This window comes from Schistosoma haematobium, chromosome 6, assembly GCF_000699445.3.
Source record: "Schistosoma haematobium chromosome 6, whole genome shotgun sequence".
In the NCBI taxonomy this organism is placed as follows: Eukaryota; Metazoa; Platyhelminthes; class Trematoda; order Strigeidida; family Schistosomatidae; genus Schistosoma; species Schistosoma haematobium.
In genome coordinates, this window is record NC_067201.1 from 19,495,048 (window position 1) to 19,518,195 (window position 23,148).

Consider the following 23,148-nt stretch of genomic DNA (forward strand, 5'->3'; position numbering starts at 1 on the left):
AGATTCAAATGCTCAGGTTCGATGTTCAGGAACAACAGTCGTTTGAGTGGCCGGTGAAAACTCCATGGTCATATGTTAGTTAGTGGTGATGGTCTCCCCAAGCTTTATATCAACAACAACTTGTTTCTAGCCAACAGCAACTTAAAAAAAAACTCGTCACCCATATGCTCCCTGGAATCCTTCTTCTGTAACTCAGATTAATCGTATTGCGAACAGTTATCGCTGCTGTGAATGTGCACAAGATTTTTGTATCTTGTGAGGTAATTACTTGAACTATGATCATCCTCTGGTTTGCATCAAGCTTATATTGCCGTTCAGCAGCCATCAAACATCTCATCGTAAACGGATTGATAAATTCCACGTCGTTGCAGCTTTCACTGTAACCAAAAATTAAACTGACTAAGGTTTAGTGCTACCAATAAACAAAAATCTAAACATGAACTGTGTTGCTATGATGCCATGAAAACGAAGAGATAAGACGCTCGTGGTTTCACTAGACATCACGTTTATGAGCAGGTTCCCGGTAAACACTTTACAACTTACTGAGGTACGCCAGTCCACTCCGCCGAACTGTGAATTTGAAGTTATAATAAGATTCCTTAGTCAGGAAATTCCACAAAGCCTAGGCAAGGACCAAGAAGTCTGGTGGAAGAAAGTGCTAACGAGATGGAAGCAGGAGCCGCACATGGTGACTCCCAGAAACTCTTTCAATTCATCTCAGACATTATCACCACATTATTAATTAAACAAACTGGGAAGCCAATGGCATGACAATAAGTAAAATCCTTAATTGTCTGCAACGATGAAGAGAGTTTTCCAAGGAACGGTTCAGCTAGTCTGATGCCACAATGACATCGACTAGATCATGTACCACTTACTTGTCCTGAGACCCTTTATCCACCTAACAAACTTGTGTTTCTCAAGGCACTCCTGAAGTGCCACAAGTCGCCAGGTCAAGAAACTGACTGCTCACTTTGGAAAAGTTAAGGAAACTTAATTAGTCAGTTATAAACAAAGTAGGACCACGGAAATGGACAATGTTCTGATACCTTGGAGTGAAACGCTCGTCGTTACACCTTCAAAAACGGCCCAAGTAATTCCTACAAAAACTACTGAAGGATAGGTTCACTTCTGACTGCGTCCAAACTATTGACTTCCGTCATATACCAAGTGCTTCGCACATTCGAAATTCAAAGTATTTCAGAAAAACCGTGAAGAGCCTGTATCCACAGTCACTCTTTGTTGATAACAGTTAAAATTAATCAAAACGATTGTATCGCTTTTTTTCACTTACCTATACAATAATAGATGTTTTTAAATAAAATAATGATAAATAGTGAAATGAGTGAAAAATCTATGCTTTCGGCTTATCCATAGATGAAGTCACTCTAGAAATCGATAATATTTCAAAAGTTATTATACAAGATACATTAAGGAAGTCTAAATTTGAGCCAGTTAAAAACATTTCAACAAAGATTCAGTATAGCATACTCAAATACATTTCTGAAAACTAACCGAACAGCCGAGATCCTGGTTTCTAAAACATATGATTCCATTTCTGAACGACTAGCGGTTAAGCACTGAAAACCACCAATACAATATGTTGGTTGAGGTATAAATACAGCTTGTTGATTACTCGATGGGATGTTCGCAGTTGATCTAACCTTAATCAGAATAAAATGGATATAATATTAGTACATAAATAATATACGAAATGTTGAAGGAAGATTTGAAATTATTGGTTAAGTGACGATAATGTAGTACAGTGTACTACGACATCATAGATACGAGATACGAGGATAAAATGTTATGGAATGTGATGTACAACAGGATAAAGGGAATATTATTTAACTTCAAAAAACATTTTATACTATTTTTAAAGTTTGAATGCTAGAAGTGTCATGGAATCGAAGTTATTAATTCAAGGTCAACAACTGATCAATATTTTTGCATGGGCGTTGAAACCAAGCTATTAGCATTAAACAGAAAATAGACAGAAAACAATTTGGTCCTAATCAGTACATAGTGAACCGGAGAACCATGCACATATTCATATTCGATAATTTTGATATTTGATTATAGATTCCCTTGAAAAAGCTTGGACCAGATTGCTAGGCAAAACGTTGGATTTACTTCACATTCATTCACTGAGATTTTAAAAATACTCTTTAATTTGGTCCTCCCTTTCTAATAACTGAAAATTACAAATTTCTAATAATAATCCTCGATATATATACATAGGCTTTGATTTGGTTTGCTAAACAATCACAAGATGCTACTTCAGTACAAAATCAACATCACAACAAATCCCCAATGCTCATATTCAAAATAAACATTTAAGAATAGAAAATAGAACAAGTGTACATGCATCTTAAACCGCAATGTGATTGAAGTAAATGGTATATGAAAAAATTAGCTATTTTAACAAATTCAAATACTTACTGTTAGACTCGTCAATTCATCATTATTTGAATTCAATTCATTGGTTAACTGTATATCTGAGTTAGATCTTAAACAAGGTACTAAAAATTTATTTGGGTAGGGGATACCAGTCGGTTGCATAACTTGACATAGCCATACATCTAAACGTCGAAGACTCGCCTGAACAAGGCAATCCAATTTAGCTGCTTGAATAATTTTGATTGTGAGCTACGAAGGTGATAGGTATTCATACGAAGAGAAATAACATTAGGATGGGGAATATGAAATAAGCTAACTTACATAATTTATCGATAGTAGCAATAAGTTAAAAATCAACAACACGAGCTAGTAAAGTTTCTTGAATTGAATTAGCTTGGACATATCCACCAAATCAACTGATCATCTACAATTAGCCTTGATAAATACTAAAATTTACAGCATTAAAACTTCAGATGAAAACAACAAGTTTATTCGTCTGACGACACTAGTGTACAAAGCGCACCTTGTAAGTGTAAAATCCTATGTCAGGTTTTGTAACACAAGATATTTTCGAACGAACGTCTGAAACATGAAAGGACAAATTCATACAAATGTAAATCGGTTCAAGTCGTCATACCCTGTTAGTACAGAGATGAAATTATCAGGCCAAATCCCAGAATAGTAGAGGTAGTAATAGCATCAGTGGTAATTAAGAAGATTAGGGATTGAAAATATGATTCAAGAAAATACAAATTAAAGAAATAAAAAAATCAAGAGGAATTCAGAAGCATAGAATCTGGGGAAAAACAAAGAGTGAATGCAACTGGGCCAATGAAAATGATTTTGTGATATGTCATTCAAAATTTTCCAACCCCTGGTTACGATAATCACGCGGACCCCGACTAGGTAGTCTACATCTGCTAACACGGCTCAGTCCAACTGCCAATGATTTCATCAACTGATGCAATGTCTTGGCCTGGCCGTCCATAGCTTCCTTCTAGTCTACTCCTACACCAGAAAACATCGCCCGTCGAGGTAAGCGGTGGATAGGGATACGGAAAACATCTCCCAACAGCCTCAGTCGATAAGATTTGCTGCTTTATCAATCGATTTCGCATCCTTACATAGTACTCTATTCCTAATCAATTTATATGGCAGTTCGCTATAAGCTCTGACTCAACTAGTAGTGTTCGAGTAAAGAGACTACAAGGTTAATGAACTTCTTTGGAACGCTTTTCAATGACTGCCACAGGACTTCATGATCAATTGATTCAAATACCGTCTTAAGATCAAGGAATACAACTATTGCCGAGTGCCGAAAAGTACGTCTTTTTACAGAGTCTGCCAAAGGGTCAACATTTGGTTTATGCATCCACATCCAGGTTTGAAAACAGTATGGTTTTCTTGGGTTCGCTCTTCACGGGAACTAGTTAGACGTCGAAGTATCAGATTACTCATAACCTCTTCAACCTCACTAACAGTTGAATGACTTACATCAATTTCTCCTTCAGGCTGCTTGGAAATAGTGTGTAAGTGAAGTGTGACTGAAAGCCGGTTTAACTGTTCCTTAAAGTATTCTGCTCATCAGCCTAATATCCCGGATTGAGAATGAATAATGGTCCCATCTTTTTCCGAGATAGTCTCTGTAACAGACACATTTTTAATACTTATTTTCTTGATAAGTTTGGACAGTTGTATACTGTTACCTATCGCTGCTGCCTTTTCCATTACTTCTGTTTTCAGTACCCACCACTGCTCACAATTATTACGTACGCTTTTCATCAGCATATGCTTAACCAGCCTCCGCTCTTTATCATGTTCTGAGCCAGATGGGATAGGTTTCAGAGCATCTTTGTTGTCCTTTCTCTACTAATTGGCCAAGTAATAGCATAAAAACTAATCAAACTAATACGTTAATTTCTTGATCAAATAAAACAGCACAAGTTTTCCTTCCACGTAATATTATGCAAGTTAGCAGATAAGAACCCTACGAATAGTTTAAAACTCGATAAAAACTGAAATCTATAATCACTGAGTCAAACGACTAGATAATGTTGTACAAAGTGTATAGCTAATTTCTTCAAATAAACAAATGATTTCAGAATAGGGACTCCAGGGAAAGCATAAAGCTTGTTTATTTTCTGTGACAACCTCTCACAAAGTTCACTTAAAATAATAATACAAATTATAAATAAGAGCTAGATGAAACTCATAATTTCATAAGATTGAAAATCAGATAACTTACATTCGTAACCAGGGCACGTATTGAGGTACATGATTCTAAAAGTATCCGCTGGAATAAATTATCTAATATTAAATGTAGCATATCAGCAGATAAGCTTTCTATCTAAATTGTGACAAGGTGAAACACAAAAAATACAGGCAAGTAATTAGAAGATTAGATACAAGATGTAGTTAAATAAAACTACATACAATTTAATACAACGGGTAATAATTAAGCCAGATTATGAGTGAGTTCTCAACAAATCCTATGTTCAGTTACCTTTTGATATTATTTCACTATGGGGTATCTAGTGGAGGGAATAACTAGGTTAAACAGGGCATTTGGGCAATATCATATCACATAGCACTTCTTGTCCAATGAGAAAAAAACGATTTGCTATAGTTTGAAAGGCAATGGACAATACCGATTTCCCAGATTTGAAACGATTACATACAATTTGAAAACAAATGAATTGAGGGATGAAATTTTAAAAACAATTGGTAGGATAATAAGGGTGGTACTGTAAATGAATCTTTGAGTAACTGTCTCAGTATGTAACACCTATTGTTCAATAAATCAAACAAAAGTAGATAATTGATGTATTTACTTCACTTTGTGGAAGCCGTTACCATCGAAAGTTTCCGACTCGACCTAGTTATATAGAAAGAGGTAGATAACCTGCACATCCCGCGTGCGGGACCGTAAAGGTGCACTGGTGAGGAGCCCTATGCTGGGACGAAACGGCCGTCCAGTGCTTCCAGGTTTTCAATGGTGGTCCAACATCAAACGATCCATTATCTCAACCGAAAACTTAACAATCTCCATAACCCCATACTGCTAACGTTATTTGTCGTGTCCCGTTCATTTGATTTTCTGTCCAATTTCAAACTTTAAAACTATCTCAAAGGTTTGTTTTCAAGCACAGTCTTCGTAACTTTAGGCTTCTTGAAGTTAATATTTCTGAATTAGAACGAATAAATGTAAGCCCAGAAATTCTGGATTGTTCAACAGCTTATATCGGTTAAGGCCCCTTGGGATGAAAAACAGTAGGCATGAAGGAGAAAGTTTTGATGAAAAGGAAATCCAACAAATAAAGGTTGATAAAATGAAACCATATCACAATTATTCGCTTGACAAATGAGTGACCGTGACTGACTATAGAACACAGAAATGAATAAGAAAACACGACTTACAACATTATGTAAATATTTGTCCATTCGAATTCGAACTTTTAATAGAGTTGAACTGTCTAGAACTCAAAACTGTAGTTGAAAATAGATTGTCTCTCAACTTAACTATTAATTCTTTTGGTATCCGGTTCAGATACCCTTATTGCTTTGTATTCTTAGGACATTTTAGCGCTCTCGAATATTCCTCAAAATCAGAACACAGCTTGGACAGGTACACAGTTACATTAAATATAAATCAAGTTGAGTGTGAGCAAACCACGGCAAGAAAAACGTTAGTACATTCATAAGTTTACACAAAATTTTGAAATCTTCTCCAATTATCCGCTAGACCTTATTGGCTAAGAATGAGCTTTAATCTGATCTATGTCCAGCTAAAATTGAGAATAGTTAAGCTTCACTCTGTTCCATAATGAGAGGTTATTAACTCTGAAAGCAATAATCAACTGAATATAACACATTAATTTTGTCAGAAATCAACTCCACTATTTTTGCGAAACCTCATCTTCATGTACTTCAAAATATAGAACACTTAAAGCTCATCAAATCGCTTTCATATGCTTTCTAATTAGCTCCAGTAAACGATTTCAAATTGTGAGCAGACCACTGTATGGATTCTAATGCTAACAATCTTCAGTAGGTAGAATAAAACTCAAACCAGGAGTTAAACAATTAAAAGGATTTGTACCAGTCTTTCACAGTTACATGTAATTATGTAATGGTCGGAAATCAAGAAATTATCTTACAAGACAATACGTGGTTGGGCATTTTCAAGTGATGAGGAAGCTTAGCCACTAAGTCAAGGTGACTGCAACATAACCAGTGAATACATGGTTAAAACTATCTAGATAGACTAAATAAATCACAAACCTGATTTTCACAAGATTCTATTACACATTGTAGAGTGTTCAAGGCACTTTGACGAATAGATGAAGAAACATGGTGTAGTAGTTCTGCTATTATCATTATCTTTTCACTTGTATTAACTCGATAAATGCTAAAAGAGGAGAAGACAAGAAATAAACTGTGATAAGGAATAACGATGAGAAGCAAATGTCAATTCCAAAAAAAAAATCAAGCGATAAGGCAGATAGCATTACTTTAATAAAAATTTATGTGAAAAACAGCGCTAGTTTTTTTCAGAGTAAACAATGGTAATGTTTCGTAAATTTTATTCCACTGTTTTAATTCACATAAAATCAGGTACACTTTAACAAAAATATTGTACTTGTGTGGGCTGAGACACTACTGAGGTGCCCAGACTAAGCCTTTGATCCACAGGTCTAATCCGCTAGGCAATAGAGCGACTTTAGGAGAAGCAACCTTATGGTAACTGGTGACCAAACATAGGTTTATACGCCATGTGTTTAGTCAGAATCCCGGAGCTAAAGTACAAGATTGGCTTGGAATCACGGTTGTCCAACTAGTAAGTGCAAGTACAAGGTACTATCCATTATCCAGCATTTAGGTTAGACTTTTACTGTCAGATGTAGCATAACTCATTTGTCAAGCATAGGATTATTTCCTTGGCTTTGAGGCAGTATGTGACTGCTGGTGATGCAACCCGGCTGCCCGAACGGGACAAGGTTTTTACAGAAATCACACCTAGGATGTAGTATTTGAAAGCCGAATGATAGTGCTTTTCAAAGTTATACCTGCTGTACCAATAAAATTACAGACTGTTAGATTAAGTCAAGCAGGAACATGCAAGATTTGCTTCACTTGTCAAAAAGGCAATGACATTTCTGAACCTCTTAATATGCTTTCAAATCTAATTACATATAATCACTATTCATTTTCCAATAAGTTTGAGACATCATTGAAATAACCATTAATTCCTTATTTGACCGACTGAACATGATGTGACCGCATTGTTGATAAACGAAGAAATACTGTAACTGATAATGGTGATATTATGAACAATTGAGTTTTTCTTGCATTGGTCGAAAATTATTTCGTTTACACACGGATGCAAACGAATTGACGTAAGGAAGAAGGCAAAGATAGGTATATACAGACTTATTTTATATCAAAGATGGGATCCCACATGGACGCACTTTTTGTTGTTAATTACAGTTTTAATTGAATACTGTTAATTCGGTTTAACTCCGCCTGTAGCTATTCTAGGAATACTGCTTGTCCCAAGTTGGGGTAAAGGAGTAGGGTTAGGTATTCAACAAAATGTTTGTAGGCGGCACAATATTATCACAAAAACGCAAACACAAAGCTACATCAGTCTCACCGAATCACACTACACAGAACTAGATTGATCATATTTGTATCAATAAAAAATTCACAAGGTCAATGGAAGACGTGTGAACCAGAACAGGATTTGACATAGCTTCACAACACTACCTGGTTGTGGCCAAGATGAAACTGAAGCTAAAGAAACACTGGACAGCTGGGCAAACAGCAGTACAAACGTTCAATACAGACTTCGCACGAGATACTAGCAAACTCAACGAATTCAATATAATTCTCAACAACAGATTCCAAGCCTTACAGTATCTACTTGATGGAGAAGAAACTACTATGGAGGACAGCTGGAAAAAGAACAAACAAGCACTAACTCCAACGTGTCATGAAGTCCCGGGCCGTAAGGAGTATCATCATAACAAATGGATCTCTACGGTAACCCTGGACAAGATTCAAGAAAGAAAGAACAAGAAGACAGTAATTAATAACAGCCGAACAAGAACAGAAAGTCAAGGCACAAGCTGAATACACAGGAGCAAACAAGCAAGTGAAGAGGAGCATTACAGCTGACAAGCAGAGATTCGTGGAATACCTGGCAACGACAGTGGAAAAGGTAGTGAGAGAAGGAAATTTCAGAAAACTATGTGATCTAACGAACTGGTAGGGAAATATAGTAAACCAGAGAGACCGGTCAAGGACAAAGAAGGCAAGACAAGCACTGAAACTTAAGAACATACGAAAAGATGGGCAGAACACGTTGAGGAACTCTCGGACAGATCAGCTCCATTGAATCCAACGGACATCAAAGCAGCACACAAAGACCTTCCTATAGATGTCATCCACAAACGATCGAAGAAATCAGGATGGTCATCAGACAAATCAACAGTGTGAAAGCAACGCGGCCAGACGGCATACCAGCCGAAGCACAAAAGTCAGACACAATTAATTGCAAACATGATCCTCGTTCTGTTCAAGATTTGGGAGAAAGAACAAGTGTCGACAGAGTGGAAAGAAGAATACTTCACCAAGATCCCAAAGGAAGATATCAGCAAGTGTAATAACTACAAAAGAATCACACTACCATCCGTACCAGAAAACGTTTCCAACAGTGTTGCTGAACCGAATGAACGATTCAGTAGACCCCCAACTTTGAGATCAACAGGCCAGATTATGTGAGTATCGGTCGTGCACAGACCAAACCGCGACACTACTGGTCATCGTTGAACAATTAGTTAAGTCGAACTCGTAAATATATATCAGCTTCATTGACTATGAGGCGTTTGACAGTGCGGATAGAAGGACCCTATGAAAACTTCTTCGACACTACGGAGTACCTAAAAAATTATTAACATCATCTGGAATTCAGACGACGGACTGCACTGCCAAGTCGTGCATGAAGGACAGAGGATAGATGCATTCCAAGTGAGGACCCAAAACATGCAAGGCTGCTTACTCTCGCCTTTTCCCTTTCTTCTGGTGATTGAATGGATTATGAACACCTCTGCATCTCAGAAGTAGCACGGAATACAATGGACAGCTTGCATGCAACCAGACAATTTGGACTTTGCAGGTGATCTAACTCTTCTATCCCATACACACCGAAAAACGCAGGTTAAGACAGCCATTGTAGCAGCACCCTGTGCAGCAGTAGGCTTCAGCATACACAAGGGAAGGAAAAAGCAAGACCCTCAAATACAACACGAAGAACACCAACCCAATCGCATCTGATGGTGAAACTCTGGATGATGTGAAATCCTTCACGTACCTGGGAAGTATTATCGATGAATGTGGAGGATCCGATGCAGACGTAAAGGCAAGGATTGGCAAAGCAAGGACAGCATTTCTACAGTTGAAGGACATATATAATTCAAAACAAATGTCAACCGATGTCAAAGTCAGAATCATCAATACGAAAGCCAAGACAGTTCTATTGTATGGAGATGAAACTTGGAGAACTACCACAACCATCATCAAAAAAGTACAAGTATTTATAAACAATTGTTTACACAATATACTCAATGTCCGTTGGCCAGATACTATCAACAACAAGCTACTGTGGAAGAGAACGAACCAACTTCCAGGTGAAGAAGAAATTAGGAAAAGACGTTGGAAGTAGATAGGACACACATTGCGGAAATTAGCAAACTGCATCCCGAGGCAAGTGCTAACTTGGAATCCTCAAGGGAAAAGGAGAAAACCCAAGAACACACTGCGTCAAAAATTAGAAGCAGAGATCAAAAGGATGAATAGTAACTGGAAAGGACTGCGCAGGACAGTGTTCGATGGAGAATGCTGGTGGGCGGCCTATACTCCTCCACAAGGGGTAACAGGCATAAGTAAGTAATTCAGCTTGTAACTGATCAATGAATAATTTGCTGTGGCAAACCAATCTACTATTGTTGCAGAAATAAAAACGAAACAATTATCATACGCTCGATTGTAGCCTCCAACGCGATTTCATAGCTGAATGACACGTGACTCGATCACATCATAATTAAGATCTTCAATCCCTAGAATGTCTGGCAAAATTAAAATTCAAATCCTAAAAACAATATTTCCTTTACGTGACATTAACTTTAGTTTTTACTTAAATTACGCTCACAAATGATATAAAACATTACGAAAAGTATCTGATAGTTTTTTGAAAATATATATTCCCATGATGTGATAGAAATTCAATATTAAAAATCATACCTAACATCTTCTTCTGATTTGATTGTACTGTTATGCTGTTCGCCAAACTGCCTCTTTCCTACTTCAGCTTTAGTTAGTGCACAGGCTAAACTAAGTACAGGTCCAGTAGATGGTGATAAATCTGATGGTGTATTACGAATCAATGACCAAACATGGTTTACAAATAAATCATATTCATACTGACTAAGTGATTCGACCCATATTGTATCAATAATTGGCAATAATGCTGAAGCGGCAGCAGCACGTATATCTTCATCGTCGGCAAGAGTATTAGCACTAAATGAAGATGGATGACCACTTTGTCGAGAAACGGTTTGATTATCAGCTACAATTGGTATCCCAAACAATCGGCCAATTAAGCACGGTGTAACATGTGGTAATAATGTATTTTTTAAATCCTGCATGTAAAAAATTTCAAATTGTAAAAAAGTCCACTTCGAAATACATGAAACACATGGATAAGAATCTCTTAGGGAAGTTAACAGTGTAACCACTTTTAAATGAACTTTTCTAGGGAACATAGACGCATTAATATTTATTGAAACAACATTCGATAGAAGCAGATCGAATGCATAGTTACGAAGGAAAGATTACTTATAAATCTTCAGTTTAAAAGATATCGAAAATATATCTAAAAACAATCGTGAGAGCTCAACCCGAAAGGGAATGATAGTAGCCGATTAGGCGTAAGATGATCGATTAATTCAATACGTAAATCGTTCACTTAAACATCAGAATAAATTTTCCCGAACTCAATCATTAATTGCATTAGTATAATATCCTATCGTATCCTGATAAATTTTGTGTATTTCACTAAGTTTTGATATGTTCCATATGAAAATAGTTTAAAGTTACGATTATTTATACATTATTACTAATTACTGAAAAGGAAATCTGTATATAAAAGTGCTATTACTCTGTGAGATATGTTTTTTTTCATGTCGATTCTGTCTTCGTAGCAGTCGGGGTCAGGATGGAAATGTTAGGGGCATAGTGTTAAAGCAAAATTGCTGATGTTAACATTTCCCAATCAGAGTATAGTAGTAAAAGCAGTCTTTTCTAACCAAAGGTATAGTTGAATTTATACAGCGAACCATGACACAGCTTGTTATATCCTCCCTCTTGTACGCTTCCAAGCGAAGCGATAGCTGGCATGAATGACTGACACAATATGTAAATCCCAGTCAATTACTCCAGTGACGTAAGGCCAGTAGATATCTATTATATACATAGTAGTTCTAGGACGTTCAGTCTGACTTGTTTGACACAAATTACAAGATTAGTCAAACACTGAGAGAGTTTCATGGTTTAACCAACTATTATACACTGCAGATACTTGAGCCAATATGAGATGAAAATTTCGGCTAAATGAACAGTTTGTTAGGTCCTTTCATTTTATTTATTACTGTATGCTGAAAGCTATGAGTAGCCAGTGAGAGAAGCTACGTATCGGGTCGCATTCAAGGTAAGAGACTTTTATACACAAAACTGATTTAAATTTGTTCTACTATGATCCTATTTATTACCTGCATTGTATAATATGACAATACACCATTAGTATGCCCCATATATGGTTCTTGATGGTTGATTAGATATTTAAATTGAGTGAACATGTATCGAGATTTACAAAATTGGTTGATTTAATGACTAGTGTAATGAACTATGATTTAGACCGGCTGATCTAATAATCCCTTATGGGATGACCCAGTGTTCGAAAGGTACACAATCACAAACCGGTTTATTTTTCTGTTATATCAGTTGTCATACTTCGCGTTCCTTTACAAAGTTTTCTGTTTCTCCTACTTATCATAAAAAATATTTGCCGCTTAAAATTCTCGCTTTTTATTCCATACTACTTGCCTTTCATCTAAATCTTTAGACTGACATTACTGACGATTACTGTTATACCAAAGATCAAATATGTTCCACATATAACTGTTTACATAGAAGTGTGTAGTCAATTTTCAGATCATAAATACTATATAAACTTATATGATGCAAATACACTGTTTATTAAAGAAAAGTTAATCTGCCTCACATGTTGCAACGCAATCAAAAACATGATATTAACATACGTTACTGTGATTTTCGAGATTATAAAAACTTATCTTAATAGACAAGTGTTTTAGAGTACGTTGTTCATTCACACACCCCTTTATTTATATTTTTAGGTTTAAATATCTAACCTAATGGTTGATTAGGTTAGTGCTAAATGCTCTCACAGAACTCGGCAACAAGATAGGAGTTTATGTACCATACTATTAGGCTAGTGTTACTCCCAATGTAACCATAAACTACTATTTGATCCAGCAGTTAAATCTGTTCATAATTATCTGATTCATTCAAATCAACGCGATTAAATGAAAACAAGTAGAAACGTACAAACCTTTCTTGAAGCAAGCAAATATTTGATGCCTAATAATCCACCATGTGCTATCATCCAACTGTTTTTGGAAGCATTTGAATTGTCCTTTTGACAAGGTATATTAGTGCACAGTTTTGTTACTGCTTCGTCGTTTAAAGATACAAGAAATATTAAGTGTTTTGCTACTAAAAGTACTTGTTCAGTTGTTAAATGCAAAGATAGTACACCTAATAACTGTGCAGCGGTTTCACGCACTGGAGCTACAACCTATAAAAGTTTAAAAAAACGGGTATAAGTTGATTAACACGGGACTTTAGGAAGGTTTATTACATTCCTTCTAATTTTCAATACATGATAATCGATGCTTCATATCTTTATTGCCAGGAGGAATGCTCTCAAAACCAGAGGATTTTCTATCACCCATTCATAAGATTATCCCTTTACAGTTGTCAGTTGTGACTTGTATAAAACAAACCGATTGTTTCCTTGATTACAGAAACGAGTATTCCACTTTTTAACTTTGTCAGAAGACTGAATCTCCTCTAAATATATATACCAGTCTCTATCGAATAAATTATCTACTTAGGTCATTATGGGAAAGTTTTTAGTATAATCACAATGTTCGGAAAATTAAGATATGATTTTCGATGAACGTTTCGACACGTGATTGTCGTTTTTAAACTGATTCCTGCAAAGCAATTCATAATAAGGAATTAGTATATGTATGCAAAAAATGCTATCCTGATTGGTGCAAGACCCTTGTAGTGTGATTTATTGAATTACTTTGTATGGCTAGAATAATTATACATAATTTCCTGGCATTAGATTGGTTCAAGAAAGAAATAATAAAGAAGAGGACACACTTTTGACTGATACCCTATGCATATAATCAACATCACTCCTTCAGACGTACAATGGAATGAAAGCAGTGCCTCGAAGACATCTACGACTAAAAACCAACGGCCCATATACGCCTTTAAGTTTAGTCGACCGTGGTCCACAGTCACAAAGTATACACGCCCTTTGGCTGGGAAATGAGCATCCAGCCTACGACACAAGCGATGCAGGTTAATAAAGGCTGAGTTTTCTGAATCCGTACCTTGATTTCGTCTGAAACCAACCCAGCAGGGTTGTGAATTCTAAGATAAGTGAAGTTGTCAACACAATAAACTAATTCACTCCTTACCATTAGTTCAGGTGTTGATTCAGATCAGTCTTAAAACAACATTTCGCATTTTGAGGGGGAAGAACACATCTCAAACACGCTAACATTATTGACTGAGGGGACCAAAAGACTGTGGTTTGTCGGCAACTTCACTAAATAGGATTATGTTATATGCGTATTCTAAATCGGTAAGCAAACCTCCTAATACAAGATGAAACCCTAAAACGTTAGATAAAGAAAATGCTATCTATAGAACATAGACAAAATTAAATGGGAAGAGGAAAAACTAGGGGATCCTGAAGAACGCCTCTTGGTGTTGCCAGTTACCCACAAGCTTTGACTCAACCAATAGCGCCTGAGTAGAGAGACTCTACAAAGTTTATGTACTTTTTTGATAAGACATTCAATGATAAACATCGCCAATAAAACCTCTTGGTCAATGGAAACAACCCTTTATTCATCAATATCCAATTTGTTTGAATGACAATTTTTCCATATGCTGTTTGTAAACTGTGGCCACTTGAGCAGAAGTTCCTTCGTTTGTGATACTACATCGTTTAGGTTGCTAATCAGTGAGTCTTATGATAGAAAATTAAAATAAAAGAACAAAACTCAGTGACTGAGTACAGACACTACACAGCTACCCAAACCTAAATATATCCTAAAGAAACATAGAGTTAATAACCAAGTTATCAAGAACAAATCTGCTTCGTGGTAACAATTGAAGTTGTACAGAAAAGCCTATCTGCTAACTCTATTCTCAGTCCTACTTAAGTCATTAAATAAAAATGAACTGGAAATCTGGTTGGTGGTTAAGTTTGAAAGCTGAGTCGGGAAAACACTTACTAATTCGTTTAATGGTTTCCGGTATAAACTGGTATTCAATCAGCATTATAATATACCGTATGCTGTTGAGTGATTACAAAGGTTCCAGGAATATTTTATATGATACCAAAAAACATCTTATACACAGATGAATAGCTATTGAGAATAACTAATGGGTAATGACAACAGGTAAAATTAAATTAAAAGTACGTACAATGCAGTACACCAATTTCATATTATCAATAGATATGAAGGACAAGAACAATAAGGGGAGAATAATGTGTAATCATGAGAAACAAATGAACTATTAGAACAGAATAAACAACATAACTTACTTCATCGGAAATAAAATCAGACAACTGATCCAGGGCTAGTGTACAAAGTACACGAACTACAATATCTTCCAAATATTGGTAATGGCTATTATACATCTGGAAAATAAATTAACAAGAAAATCATTCCACTAAACATTGTTTTATTCAGAAAACATCTGTAAACTGCTAGATTATACTTGACTGTATTACTTTCACTATAAATTACAGATCTAACTTATATATTAGCTTATGTTTAAGATAAACAAACTGATTTGTACGTAGATCTTAATAATCAAATTCCAAGATTGCTTCATAGCAATCAGTAGATAGCAATAGAGTTTGGGATGATTAGGAGAACATAAAAACCTAGCTTGGTCATATTCACTGTACGACCAAAAAAACATACCACCCAACTACCCAAGGCACAGGTTTTATAACCTAAAATGGTTCAGTAAAAATAAAAGCAGGATTTGGTGTTTACGATATTACTATTGGAAGAAATTATGTTTACAAACCTCCGTTTCGGATTGACCAATATATTTTCCTGCTTGTTTAGTATGTCTTGGCTCGGACAGTAATTCTCGTAGACCAGAAGCTGCTCCATGGCGTGTCTCCCAACGCAATGCCCACAAATCACCTAAAAGTGTAGTACACATTCTATCTAATGGCCAATGTCCCGAGGATTGATTTAATGCAGAAACAGTAGCTTGAACATTCAGTCCAGATTTATCAATGGTGACGTCACTTGATGAGTCTAGTTTGATGCGTTTTGTATCACAATGAACTGGGGACTGACAGACACTGAATCTGAAAAAGATTGAAATGTCGGAGTATAAAAAAGTATATACCAAATATGAAGTTACATTTTGAAAGTAGAAATATTGTTAACAGAAGGCAATTCTTCAAGTGTCAAAAGTTTAAACGTCTCGTATATTGTTCAAATGGACTGACCCTTTGAAAAAAGACATTCTTACTTAAAGAGGAAAAATTCAGACTTTTATGTTTTTAAACAACAGAAATATCTTTTAGTTAAGGTAGTGATGATGATCGTCGAGCTGCTTGTTGATAACAGCAACAAATTTGAGGTCCGAGAGCTAATTCCGACCATCGAATGAAATGGAGTGTGGTGGCAGTAAGGTACCATCATCTCCAGCGATAACAGTTCCCACAACGGTACGAGGTCAGAAGACAATAGAACGTAAATGAATCCAAACCGTACCGTATGGAGCATATTCATGATCCAATAATCTAGTCTAAATTTCGTGAAATCCTTACATTTCACTTAGAAACAGATGCCCTATATTGTATGTTCCAACGACAGAGAAATACGTAAATTTCTCACTTTGGGAGATATCATGGATTCAAATGTAACCAGCTATTAATTTACAAGACAGTAACAAAAAATGCTGCACTCCGACAACCACAATTTGAATACTCCAGTTAGTCCTGGAAAAATACTATAGACGACAAATTATAATTACATCGGAAAATTAAAATTCATCGTCACTTCGGGTCATGAAGCTCAAAAAGCCTGTGGGATAATATGCATGTCATTACCACAGACACTGAAATCCCGTCGAATCGTTTATTTGCAAGTACAGTTCAAAGCAGATGTACTTATGGCCCAATCCAATTCAAAGGAATACAACCTATCTCACATCAGAGTTAGTACTTTTTTACGTCTATTCAACTTTGTCACCAATGACATTCTGAATATAGGTGTAATGGGATAAGATGGTGGTGTGGATCTGTTACACTGGGAAAGACTTTTCAACTTTGCGTATGTGGATAATATTACATTACTGTGTGATGATACTTAAGCTATGCAATATGTACTTATTCAGTTGAAAATCAGTGTCCATGAGTATGATATGTATTTTTCACCTTCTAAATGCTAAGTACTTGTATAAGACTGACAGGAGCATTCTCATTTTTAGTGGTGAGCCGTTAGAAGTAGCTGAAACGTTTATGTATCTTAGTGGTTGTGTGAGCTATGAGATTACTCCATGTATAGTGAAAGCCACAACGGCGTATGCCAACCTGAACATTTATAGTGCCATCACTATGTTAGTCTGACTGTAAAAGGTCCGGTCTACAACGTGTCAGTGAAAGTGGTGCCCCGTGTTATTGTTATCTCCAAGCGATTGATGACATTCAATCGCTAAACCATGTTACTAATGCTGAGGTTCAGCAACAATGACGACAGTTCAGTTGATGTCACCACCTTGCAACACCGGCTTCGATGGCTTCAAAATGTTATGGAAATCGCCCCAGAGTCTTCCACATTGTGTTTTATTTGCTGACCCAGGGACTGATTAGGTAAAGTGAAAGTAGGCAGTTTGTGATATGACGCCGGACTATGGCCCGTCACGAAACCCCAGTTGACATCCGAAAGATAATATAAGTCAGTGCCGTGAAACATCGGATACAGTTCAGAATAGAAGCGAACGGAGACTCTGCTGTAATTTTCTTACTTCATATAAATCAAAGAAACTTTAACTGAAAGGATTCGTTCCGATCGTATATTTTTAAAACTGAATTGTTCTTACAATTATATTTTATTCCGGTTCACTTATTTTTATTTATCGATTCACTTTTTTGACTACAACCGCCACTCTTTATCTATATCTTCGCAATTTCGCTCACTCCTTTGTGTGGTTCATATTTATTTTGGTCCCTATTGGCACCAATATTTATGTTTGAATAAATAAATAAATCATACAATAACGAATTCCGAGCTAAATGATTCAACGTTTTCATTCATTCTGTGGTGTAGTCAAAATAATTTAGTTCAGAGAGTATAATGGTTCATGTTTTCCCAATAGAATTTACAACTCAGACAGTATATTAAACCCAATCACTTTATTTAGTGACTCATATTTAACACCATCTACACAACGAATAAAATAACCGACTAACTGGAACTAGAGTTACATTTGATTTAATGCAGGTGTATAAGACTGAAGTGTCAGGATAGCCGAATGAAGAATCACACTATTTCAATGTTTACTCAAAACGTTCAACATGATTGCAAGTGTAAATCAAATTAAGCCAGGCTTTAATCCCGTTGACTAGTTAAAAATAACTTACTAGGAGTATTATTCTACAATAAGGTAGTGTTTTAGAAATATTATGTTATATTTCCTTGGTATGCAAGCTAGTGTGTTATTTTATTTTAAAAAATGTTCCACTCAGCTTTCTGTTACGCATTCACTTTAACGACTCGATATAAGTAGAGAATCGTCATTTGATGATTTGAATTAGCGATTACTGATTCAGCTATTAAGGACGGACAAAAAGATTTGATAAACAACGTAGTTTTGAGTACCGTTAGCGGTGTGACTTTCAGTTGTTCGCACCACGAAAGGATATTTCTCTTTGAGGTGCTTGAAAAGGAAATTGGATTAGTGGTCTCAGTTACCTAATTAGTGAGTAATCAGAACCATAATCTTTATTTATGTGTTTATCTATTTTAAAAAATATTGAAAAATCATACTTATTTACGATTTTTAACTGTATATTTATGGTTTACCATGAATGTAAATCAAGAATACCCCATTGACAAATGAGATGCTTCACACGACACTGATCGAAAACTATAATAATTAACAAGTTCTAGTTCAAGTAAATGAATTCCAACCTTAATATTATGAATTATTTGGGTATTTCCAGCTAAACAGAAAAAAAGTAATCTCCAACAACAAACAATAAAGAAGCATGAATACCTTTTCCCATCTGTGTCGACATGAGCAACGTAAGCACTCCGTACACAACTCTGTGGATAATAAAGTGAATAAAAATGCATTTACAGGAAGGAATTTGAATAAATCAACAGCATTAGTGATAATGCTTGTACGATAAAAGACAAAAGAGAAACCCAAGAGTAAATAACCATTTAATATGTTAGCCCTCGGATTTATATAGTTGGTGAACAGTTTTTAGAAGAATACCCGATGAAAAATCTAAAGTAATTAACAATTGTCAAAACGGAGCTGAAAATTGAAGAACCACTACCACCATCATCACAAGGGTATAGGTGCTCATAAATAGCTGCCTACCCAAGATACTTGAGATCTATTGAACAGACACCATCAGCAGTAACCTACTGTGATAGGGAGCAAACCAGCTTCCAAATGAAGAGGGAATTCAGAAAATATGCTGGAGGTGGACAAGTCACACTTAATGGAAATCATAAAACTGCATCACAAGGCAAATGCCCTAACTTAAGATCCTCAAATCAAAAGGGGAAACAGAAGACAAATAACACATGGGGCCGGGGATCGGGGATACATTAAGACCGAAAATGCAACTCCTCAACAACTAGAGTTCAGGATAGTTACTTAGTGATTCTCGTATCAAAGTATTTGCGACACCAGTGTGCATCAAGTGGGAACACTAGAAATGACAAATTGACTTACTATTTTTCTTGAAAAACAATTTTCCGTAAAATCATTGGTATTTTAACTTGTTATAAGGACAATGACTGATGTTAATGCACAAATTACGCGAGATGACGGGGGATGTAAGTTCATATTTGCATAGTGTATTACCGAAGTTTACCATAACACAGATAAAATCGAATGTAAAAATACATTATATTATTCTGCCTAATAAGCTAAGCCACGAGGATGGATGATTTTACCAGTTTAGGTAAAGCGAATTTTGAGCAAATGATCCCGTAGCTGAAACTTTGATTTCTAGAATAAAGTAGATGCCGTGAAATAAAATACGTGGATAGATGACAGAAAGCTAAATTCTTACTGTTTATTAACCAACTGGCTTTAGGTTCCAAAGCTCTTTTAAAAGTGGATAAGAGCTGAACACCCATATATATATATATATATATATATATATATATATATATATATATGCACTTCATTTAATGACTGTAGTCCATCCATTCTGTATTAGTAAAACATAATTCCAATATTTATAGTTCCAAGTTTAACTTGACAGCAAATCCAGAAGCCTCGAAATTACCTCCTACTATTAGTAATTGGCTTGACAGTAGACAGATATATCTACTAACTGAAAGATTATAGCTGAAAATCAACTTACTTATGAGTAAATATCTGGCAAATTCTGCCTTTATAACAATAAGGTAAATGCACACACTACGCCACATGCTCAGGTTGTAACATACCTCAACATCTATTTGAGTGAATCCAGGTTGTGTTTCATCATTAAAATCGTCTGTTGTTATCCATTTATTAATTGATACATCAGCATGACTCTCCAGAACTTCAGTTAATAAATTGTCGTTTTCCAGGCCTAGACGACTGTTTATTTCTTGGCGTTGTACTTGATGACATAAAAATGAAAGTGTGGAAAATATGTTACTGTTATGTAACACTGAAAGATTTAGCTGATCTAGTGTTAAAAATACATTTAAAAATCCAGGTTATCTTTAGTGTCATAGTGATATTAGTCTACCTGTAAAAGGTCTAGTCTACAACTCACGAGTGAGAGCAGATTCGTTGTACTTGTGAAACCCCGCCCCTTCCTCATACAAGTGAGAGGAACTCCATTAACTGAAGGAACTAATTATATTTCTACTTGAAATGAACTACATTTCTTATTGTGTACTACTCTTGTTCACTTAGTTTTACAATTACTCTCCTCTTTTCTCCTCTATTTCTTTATTTGTGTAGTACATGCATTTTCCGTGCTCATATGTACAAGAATCTATGTGTATTAAATAACAAAGAATATTCCGAAGATGGGAATTACGTCGATGATCTTACCTAGGATCTGTATTTATGTTCCTAACCGGTTGTGGTAGTGAAGAGATTTGGATACCTATCAAGCGTTGTGTAAGATTTTGATATTTAAAGTATGCCAATTAGAAGAACTAAAGGCCTGACCACAAATTTCTCCAATAACTACGAGGAATACCGTTGAAGAATTAAATGAGGGATGTTGTGGTTTATACTGAAATTATAGAGAGAATATCTAATGAGTTGATGGGACTATGAACTTGTATAGACAAAATTGTATGAAGCCATGAACTCCGAGTTACAAACCACCAACGTTTCACATGAAACGAGGCCTAAGAACAGTCTGGAAACATCATTGGTTATACAGAAAGATTACAAATCTAAACGTAACTAGCTGTTTGAACTACGTGAGGAACTGTAGGTCATTTTAACTGGCTCATTGAGTCTGAGACAGCATGCAGTATGGTCCGCAAATGCCATGGTGCGGCCAAGGGCGGAGAGAGTCCGCTCTCCCTCTCAAAATGCTTTCACATGATCATGCGTATTTAGCCACAGCCACGAAAGTCCTACTCAGCCTCCCCGTAGTAGAGGTTTTATGTACGAAACTGAAAAGAGGGAAATGAATGTCCGGCGCTTAAACTGTGTCGATGAAGAGTTGGGAAACATTGGTTTCAAACCAACAGTGCACCTGAGGCCCGAAATCCTGAGGGAAAAATTGGAGTACAGGCCTATTCTTAGTCACTGGCTACCACGGGACCACACTTCCTGAAGTTGTTTCACTGCCTTGTGGATTAAACCTCTGGGTCAAAGGCCCAGAAAACTACCTGCTTTGGTTTAGGCACACAAATAGCATCCTGGCGCGCACACAATAACAGTCGTCTGTATGACACACTGTAACATTTTGTATTCGTTGTCAGTTTTGTCGTATGACCTCGAGAAACGAACCGAGAAGCTAGTGTGAAATCTAACATTGGTTTTACTATTTGTGTGAGCTAATAATGATTTGTGTTTCAATAGGTTACGATCCTTATGATAGTAAAAATTTTTACATCCATCAACCCATTGGGCAACTAAAAGCGAAGAATTCTATTAATGAGTTGTACTTCCACCATTATGAATACCTAATAAAACTGTACTTAATATATCGAAGGTATTAATATGGTTGTGTAGTAATTATGCTCCTTTCAAATCAAAATTAATCTTTACAGTATAATTATCCAGGATGATGGCTTTGAAATTGTGTCGTTTCCTGATAGCTCTGATGCAGATATTTAACACTTATATAAACTTATGAAAGAAAGCTATTAATGTACTGATGCCAACTCATTAAGATTGTTAACTGATCCATAACTCAAACTAAAGTTTTATATCCCTAACAAGTGTTTAAGTTAATGGCCATGACCTAATATGGACTCCATTTATAGATGAATGTATTTTCAACTATCTGTTTACACAGGGTATCGTAAAAAAAGCTTTTTTAAGATAATTATGGTAATAAATTGATATTAAATATACCCAATAACCATACAACGAAGCTAAGATTTCTGATTACCTGGCGGTAAAATTTGAGACTGAATATCTGTTTGTGGATCAAATGTATCACATTCCATTGCATTTTCATTATTCTTTTTACATCGTTCAAAATAACCCCGACTGTTATTTCTGTCCAATTCTCGTGCATCCATACTGTAAAGTCGAGCACCCTGAGCTAGAACATAGTCAATCCGGAGTCCACTTAGACTGAGAAAGCCATTAGTTGAAACGTCCTTTTGATCTATGTAGCTTTGACAATTCAACGTTGGTTGCCAATCAGGCAAGTGACGAACAATGTGACGAATAGCTTCTGATGCAGCAATACGAGAAACCCAGTTTTTGTGTCGAAGCAGAGGGATAAGCTTCAGGTTCAATAAGAGTTATGAATAGGATAGTTAGTGACTAAACTTATATTAGAAGTGAAAATATAAAATGCCAAACAAAATCCTTGCTAAACCTAAAGATCACTTGACGCTTCTCTAGACATACGAGAATGTTTATCAAGAAATCCCAGATGACAGATATACA

The 23,148-nt window shown here is 35.9% G+C and overlaps 1 protein-coding gene across 1 annotated transcript in view; it reads right to left on the reverse strand.

Annotated features, from left to right (window-relative positions):
- BTAF1 (btaf1 RNA polymerase II, B-TFIID transcription factor-associated, 170kDa) overlaps positions 1-23,148 on the reverse strand; it is a 64,718-nt gene that overhangs the window by 39,504 nt on the left and 2,066 nt on the right. Inside the window, exons 3-13 of the mRNA XM_051208318.1 lie at positions 22,640-22,982; positions 20,514-20,671; positions 19,096-19,145; positions 15,886-16,177; positions 15,392-15,487; positions 13,088-13,333; positions 10,702-11,099; positions 6,682-6,808; positions 4,646-4,747; positions 2,443-2,649; positions 1,516-1,664 (exon numbers count right to left, since the gene is read on the reverse strand). Of these exons, the coding sequence (XP_051065697.1) occupies positions 1,516-1,664; positions 2,443-2,649; positions 4,646-4,747; positions 6,682-6,808; positions 10,702-11,099; positions 13,088-13,333; positions 15,392-15,487; positions 15,886-16,177; positions 19,096-19,145; positions 20,514-20,671; positions 22,640-22,772 (1,958 nt within the window). The 5' untranslated portion in view covers positions 22,773-22,982. The remainder of the gene's footprint in view (positions 1-1,515; positions 1,665-2,442; positions 2,650-4,645; positions 4,748-6,681; positions 6,809-10,701; positions 11,100-13,087; positions 13,334-15,391; positions 15,488-15,885; positions 16,178-19,095; positions 19,146-20,513; positions 20,672-22,639; positions 22,983-23,148) is intronic.